The sequence below is a fragment of the Neopelma chrysocephalum genome, unplaced genomic scaffold (assembly GCF_003984885.1).
Source record: "Neopelma chrysocephalum unplaced genomic scaffold, ASM398488v2 Primary Assembly neopelma1_158759, whole genome shotgun sequence".
Lineage (NCBI taxonomy): Eukaryota > Metazoa > Chordata > Aves > Passeriformes > Pipridae > Neopelma > Neopelma chrysocephalum.
Window position 1 is genome coordinate 1 of NW_020934883.1, and position 7,501 is coordinate 7,501.

General features: G+C 42.5%; 1 protein-coding gene across 1 annotated transcript; it reads left to right on the forward strand.

Moving 5' to 3' along the window:
* The first annotated feature begins 3,202 nt into the window (after positions 1-3,202).
* Positions 3,203-6,603, forward strand: MSMB (microseminoprotein beta). The gene is made up of 5 exons (XM_027673154.1): positions 3,203-3,319; positions 4,800-4,899; positions 5,260-5,362; positions 6,212-6,440; positions 6,481-6,603. Exons 1-4 carry the CDS (start codon positions 3,317-3,319, stop codon positions 6,339-6,341), a joined length of 336 nt encoding a protein of 111 aa, XP_027528955.1. The 5' UTR covers positions 3,203-3,316; the 3' UTR covers positions 6,342-6,440; positions 6,481-6,603.
* Positions 6,604-7,501: the final 898 nt, after the last annotated feature.

Sequence of the window (7,501 nt, forward strand, 5' to 3'; positions counted from 1 at the left end):
AGTCCGTTGTGTTGTAAAAGTATGAGGTTACACACAGCTGAGCATTCTTAGGGCAGGGATCCTCACTTGTCCCAAATGATTTTTTCTCTTTTCTGCCATTTCATGTCAAAATTACAGAGAACACAGCCTCAACTGATACACCTGAAGGAATGTTCTCACAGAACAAACAGCTGCAGCTTCTTAGTAGGGGAAGTAATATTTTGAGCTTGGAGATCTAAAGACTTCCTACCTAAATAGCTCAACGGAACTGTTTCTTGAGAAAATTTGCTTTTCATAGTTATGGTTTTTTAAAATCCTAGTTTTAAAACTAAAATGTTTTATGAAGAACGAAACTTAGTTGGTAGTTCCCGATGGATTATTTTTTAATTTGAACCACTGAGAAATGCACATGTCAAGATTAGCATGCACTTTGTTGTAGCCTGGAACTATGCCACGTGATATTGAAATTATTTCAGGATTCCAAGTTTTTCCCTAACAAAGTCTGATGAATTAAAGGCTACACTTTTCTTCTAAACCTTACAAAAATAAGTTTATTTTCTCACAAGTTCACAGTTATGCTCTTAGTATTAGTAGTTAAGACTTTGTGTTTTAAGAGATTTACAGATGCTCAGTTAACTTGGAAATTAAACAGAATTTCATTCTACTTCTGTCCTTATTTGGACCTTTATTTATTCATTTATAATTCAGAAACCTCCTTACCCCTAGAGTCCCAAGAGTTTCTGTAGCACCTGTGTGACAGTTTTCTTACAGGTGAAGACAACTTTCTTGGTGCGAGGAGGTTCCTGATTTGCTGACGGCACCAATAAAAGTGTGAATGAGTGAAATGAGAAATCTAGCATAGGCTTTGGACCTCATGGTATTATATGCTTTAAGATTATGGGACTGGGAAGAACCAGCATATTTGAATACTGTGATTAGCACATCCTTCCAGAAGTTATCTGTGGGTGGGGAAGCCCATCTTCCACTGCAGGGGCACCTCCTCCACCACATGGACTTGAAGCCGAATCTGAACAGCTCAGCACAGACAAGAGCTGACACTGGGAAAGGAAGAAAAAAATGAATTCTGGTGGGTTTACCAGGCCAAGGAAGTGTAGAGACTTGCCCTAATGCTCCAGAGAACAGACTGGCTTCACTGAGACCCAGAAATACCCTATATTGGTTTCAGTGGGCAACTGTATTGGTTTTTCTGTTGCCAGGGCAGCTGACAATACTGAAACTGCTTTTTGTTTTCCCTCTAAACAAAAACATTTTAGCCCTGAAGGTCAGAAGTCTTGATTGTCTCTTGCTGTAAACTGGAAAGCCTGTCTACTGAGAGGGGAAATGCTCAACAGCATTGCCAAAAGTAAATTTCATTGTTTCCATTTTCGACATTCATGGGAGGATTTATCTGCAAGGAAACAGGATGATCTATCATTCACCCTCTCTTTTGAATCCTTTTCATTGTTTGTGTACCACCAAAGACGAATGAAATACGGAGGGCAGAAGCACAGAGAGGTAGGTACCTGTTTTCCACCCTTGATAGCAATGAAACTAGAGAAAAACTTGTTGTATTTCAGTGACTTGCCCAGAAATCCCAACAGAACCTCTCCAAATCAGAAATATTTGTGTCTTTCATTTGCTTGGTAAGACACTGGAGAATAAGATTTTGCCATTTTCATATTCACCCCTGCAGGAAACAACAGACAGGCCATACAAGAGCTCCTCAGAAACAACACATTATTGTCCCAGTTAAGTCCAAATTTCAGATTCTCAAGATTTCATAGCACTCAAATTCAATCCTGACATATATATGATCCAAATAGAGCTTTTCCTGGGAAACTTGATGCTACTACTAGAAAGAAATGAGTAAGCATTGCCAAAGACTGTTTAGAGGCAAAGACATAACCTAGAAGCCCCAAAGCCTCCACTCTCTCTTGTTCTGTTCCCATGGAATCATGCTTTCCAGATTAGTTATTTAGGGGGTCTATTCTGTGACTGTTGAACAGGAACTTTAATCCAATATGTGCTCTCTTCCTGCAGCTGAGGACAGGGAAAAGTTTTCCAGGCAGATGCAGTCTTGCTCTAAGTGAGGAGACCACAGACATGGCATTAATAAGATGGAAAGTTAAAGTCTTTTTTCATCCCAATCAGGTCTGTGTCTAGCTGTCTTTCTGCTGGTTGCTCTGACTCCTGTACTTCAGAATAAACTACTGCAGGAAAGCCAGTGTTGCCAAGAACCACAGAGGGACACAGGACACTCTTCTCCCTGCATTACAAAAGCACACCCTGCTCTGCTGGGGAACCTCCACCTTTGGCAGATGGGGAGGTCCATGTAAAAAGCCAGCAAAGGTCCCACCCATTGTGTACAAGCAGCACTGTTGTTGGTGCAAGGGTCTGACACTGAAGGCGGCTCACACACTCTGTTTTCAGGCTGCCTTGACTCGGAAGGAAAGCTGCATGAATTTGGTTCCCAATGGAGGACAGATGACTGCAATGATTGCTCCTCTTCCAGGAATGGAATTCGCTGCTGCACTAGGTGAGTGCAGAGCAGCAGTGGGGGTTTTTCTCTGCTGCCGTGATACAGCACAAACCACTTCCCTTCACACAGGGGTTCCTGAGAAATGACCATGCCCCTTCTCTCGCTCACTTCATATCACAAACTTATGCATTCATGTAACACCATCATCACTGAACATGCAAAAATTTCCTCTGAAAAATATAGGTCATGTTCAACAAGAGATTCTTGATTTGAAATAAAAAGCAAATTTAATTCTTCTTGGGGCAAAAACTTCAGGCAAGTTACTGACTCAAGAGAGAACACATAGTTCCTTAAGAAATTCCTATTGATCCTAGTCCAGAGCTTTCCAAAGCCACACATTGCCCCACTTTCCCCTGGGAAGCAGCTCAAAATACATTGGCCTGTCTGTAGTTTTTCCTACAGGGACACCCGACCCCTCTTATAATTCTTGTTCCATATTGTGGTTGAAGAGGAAAAGCAGTGATATGGGAATAGCAAGGAAACACAACAAACATCCCCTGGGTGTAAATCAGATTTCTTGTAATTATAATGCTTCCAAGGAATGCAAAGTTCTGGACTCAACATTTTAACTCAGGTCAGTGTTCTACAGAATCAAATACTTTCTCATTGCCAGCTGGCAAAGTTTCAGGGATTTCTTCAGATATTTCAACATTTGAGTTGAGCAGGCTCTTTTTGCCCCATCTAGACTTGAACTGCACAACATAAAGGCACCACAAAATGTTTGCTCTCTGATTCCACATTAAGCCCTTCGGATTTCTTCCGGAGACTTGGAACTCTTTGGAAGCCAAGGCTTCCACAATGGTAAGTCCAAGGTTTGGATTTTTCAAGGGGATACAGATAGGCATTTGCTTTAAAACTGCAAAAGAAGAATATTTAAGGGAATAAATTAGTTACATATTTCAACTGTGGACATACTGTATTTAAAAACTGCAGGATGCAAAGGAAGTAAGACACCCTTGTGAAGATTACTGCAAATTTTGTTCTCTGTATTTGAATTCTTTGCAATAAACTGTACAGATTAGTCTTTCACTTGCTGTTATCTTGTCCTCAGAAATGGTTGTGAAATCATTCAGAATTTTGTAAATATTTAGGACCATGCTTTTAAAACCTATCAATGTGAAATAAAGTTTAAAATATAGTGGCTTTATAATGAAAGAAATGTATATTTTGTCTGTATATCCTGTCTGCTCTTTTCTTTTGACCTCTCAAGTTGTGTGCTGTTTCAGCTCTTCAAGCCTCCAAACGTGTTTGCAGAATCTGAATCAACAGTTAGGTTGAGCTAAATAGGTAGACAAAGCTTCTGGCCTAGTTTTCCTCTAATTTGTGCTCACGTAATCCCTGAAGGTACAGACATCAATTACTACCTTTGATGAGAATCTCCGGAATGGCATAAATTCTACAGAAGAAGCAGTACTTTCTATGAGACGTGCTGATTCATGAATAGGGAAGAAATGATCATCTCCTTCTTTCTCTGCTTAAGCTTTACTGCTAACTTGCTGTTGCTTATCTGACATATCCTTTGGTTGCAGCGCAAAGTCAGTTCAGACAATGACTGAACAGCACAGACTTCCCCCCTATATCTCTTTACAGATTCAGTGGAAGTTGCAAAACGTTCATCTTTAGAGAGAGGAGCATGCCTGAGCTCATCTGACCGGCATTTCTAGGAATAGCATGACAAGGACAAACGTTGGAACAAACAAGGGATAAAACATTCACAGAAGACAGCACAGCAAAAGAAGCATTTTAGTATTTTCAACAAAGACATGAGAGACATGCCGTGGCACTGTATGTGCTGTTGCAAACTGCTGAACCAGTGTGGAGCAAAGCCACCCCCAAACTCCAGCTGGATGTCTAATGTACAGCAAACAGCATCCCAAGCATGTTCAGATAGATCCTGTGTGGAAAGCCACAATTCCCTGCCCTCCCAAAGCCCGGGGCAGCTGCACAGCACAGAGAGCCCCACAGATTCATGCCAAATGCACAGGGAGCCTCAACAGAGACCAGCTGCAATGTTTCATCCTACAGCTTCATGGAATAGGAGCTGCTTAGACACTTTCCTGTGGCCAGGTACCACAGAATAGCACAGTTGAAGAGTTTTGTATCTTCCCAAATAAAGGAAAAAGTCATCAATGCAGTGAAATATCTGGAGTGTCCTTTTCCACTACTTTCATGTACATAGAAGGTTATTTGTAATTTTGGTTCAGGTTCAGTGACAGCTTTTGAAAACAGATAATCAATGTGGAATTAAAGCCATACCATGGGCTCTGTGCTTCTTTTACAGAAAAGCTTTCTGGCTTTCCTTGTTGCAATGGGCATCATCGTGGCCATGGGTGATGCAGCGTGCAGTATAATGCCCCAAAGGCCAGGAAAGGTCTACAGAGGTAAGAGCAAACAAGATCATCTCCCTTGACTGCTCTGTAGTAGCCTGGGGGAAGACGTCAGAAAGACATGAGTTGGGAGTTCCAGCATGAAGTTGCCAAAAGTAGGGGTGAAACAAAGTCTCACCCTGGACTGAGTGTGGCTGCAGCAATATTATTGCTACTGGTGGTAGGTTGCTATTGCTATTGCAGCACCTGGAGTCGATGCAGGAGTTGAGAAAGTAAAAACCAAGAGAACAAAATTACTTCTAATTTACCACTGCTAAGAAAATATTTTCAGAAAACTTGAAATAAGTTTTAAACTTTTCAGCCTTTAGGTGGAGGCTTAAAGAACATGTTCTATTTTGCTGCTGTCTTATGCAGGCTGTGTGTGGAATGGAAAACTGTACCCCCTTGGACACATTGAGAGGACAGAAGATTGCCTGAGCTGCGACTGCAGCCGAACTGTAATGACTTGCTGTGCAAAGTAAGTTTGAACTTCTTGGTACCATCAACTGCCCATAGGACAACCAAAGCTTTCCATTTGCTGGGAATAAGGAAACAAGAGAGCCTTTTGTCCCTCATGTCACAGAGCAAGTGAAAGCCACTTAGAGCTGTTGACCATTTGGATCCTTAGCTGTGTTTGCCTTGGCTCACTTTCTGAGCACCACTTTCAGGTGGTGCTTGCCTTGAATTTTCTAGGAACTTGTGAACCCCTCTGCCACTGCAGTTAAATCTTTCCTTAGCTGGGAAAGGGAAGGTAGGAAAGAATTACTTCCACAAACGACTTCAGCAAAATTCCTCTAAAGGACTTATGATGATCCTAATCCCTTTCCGGAGGTGCTTGTCTCCAGTGAAAATGCTGACCCTAGAATGACAAGGCTCTGCTTTGAAGTCTCTCTCCAACATTCTCCTTTCCTCTCATCCTGCCTTCTCAAAGGGCCAAAATGGCTTGATAACGATCTTTGCCTTTGTTTAGGTGACAATCGGTCTATCAGGAAACAGCTACCCCCTTCTAAGCAAATTGGAAATAATGGAAACTTAATGGAAAAAAGAGAAAACATGCCAAGCTCATGCTTATGTCAGACTGCAGAGTGCAGTGCTAGAAATCCCCATGCTAGTGCTGAGCATCCTGGTACATGTCCACAGTGCAGTGCAGCAAGGCATCATTTGAGGCCCTGGAAGCTGCAGCTGTGTTGCACTCAAGGGAGCTCAGCTGGTCTAAGCCATAGTTTCAGAGATGTCTCACTCAGCAATAGTTCAAGCCATAATCAATGAAGTATTGAAACTTCTATTGCTGTCAAGCTAACATTTGCCTTCTTCTTGCCAATGACAGATTTTTTACTCCGGTTCAGTACGACAAAGAGAACTGTGAAGTCGTTTTCAATGAAGAAAGATGTGACTATGATGTGGTACAGAAGAACGACCCCTCAAAGATGTGTTATCCAGTTGCACGTGTGGGCTAACACATGGGCTAACATCTGCTCCAGATCTCTGCACTGTGGAATTGCTCCCCTTCCTACACATGCTTTGCCATCACAGTGAAGTACAATGACGTGGGAAATCTCGTAGGAGACAGCACTTCAGTAGCTCACTTCTGATTTCCTACTTGTTCTAATTCAGCATACAAGATGCGTAATCACATACAATGTCTCCTTTCGGTAATATTTGCATGGGTGTCACTGAGCTCTTTTGACTACAATAAATCCAGATGAAACATCCGTCAATGCTTCATATTGATGTTTCTTTTTCTGCAGTGACATGGGGCAGTGTCACCTTCTTTGAGAAAGGGATGCCTTTGCCTCACTACTCTGACATGCTGTGCACTAGTACCCTGGCACAAGCCACTTTCACACTTGGCAGGTTCTGTTCTAGCCAGGTGTCAAAATCCATTCTCATTTGGAAGGGATGCACTGACTGGGACCTGCTGTACAAGGGCTCCTACTCAGGGCATATGGCACACACCTGAACTCTGTAGGAGTTTTGGTAACTCCTTCTGTGCTGCTAACACTTCTGATCCCTGGAAAAGCAGTGAGGATGGAATCCAAGGAACATCACCCTTTTCCTCCCAATTTTTTTCTTCATTTTCACCAATGTTGTCACCCAATGGCAGTGACTGTTCATGTCCATTGCCCACTCTGACCAGGTGTCCTTTGCCAAGCCCTGATCCTGCAAGTCTGCACACAGTATGCTGCATTAGTGGTTCTTGCCCACACTGAGGAAGAGATGTAGATCAGCCCCTGCAGATGTGCTTCCTCATGGCACCAGAGCCTGAGGCACCAATAAAAGGCAGATGCCTTCTGTCTCTTCAGTGTCAGAATTCCCTACATTCCCTGGGGAGTGAAGTCCAGCTTCCAAAACAGATCTCCCACCTGGCAATAGGTAATATCCTAAGTCTGCCTACATATAAGACACCAGACAACAATACCCTGCAAAATGCTGCTTCTACATGGGCTTTTTGCTTGAAAAATGGGTAGTAAAAACCCCACACCAATCTGCAGTTAATTGTTCTATGGTTTGAAAAGAAAACCGCCTTGCAAAACAAGTGGACTGTTTAATGAAACTCCATGATCACGACAAGTCCGTTGTGTTGTAAAAGTATGAGGTTACACACAGCTGAGCATTC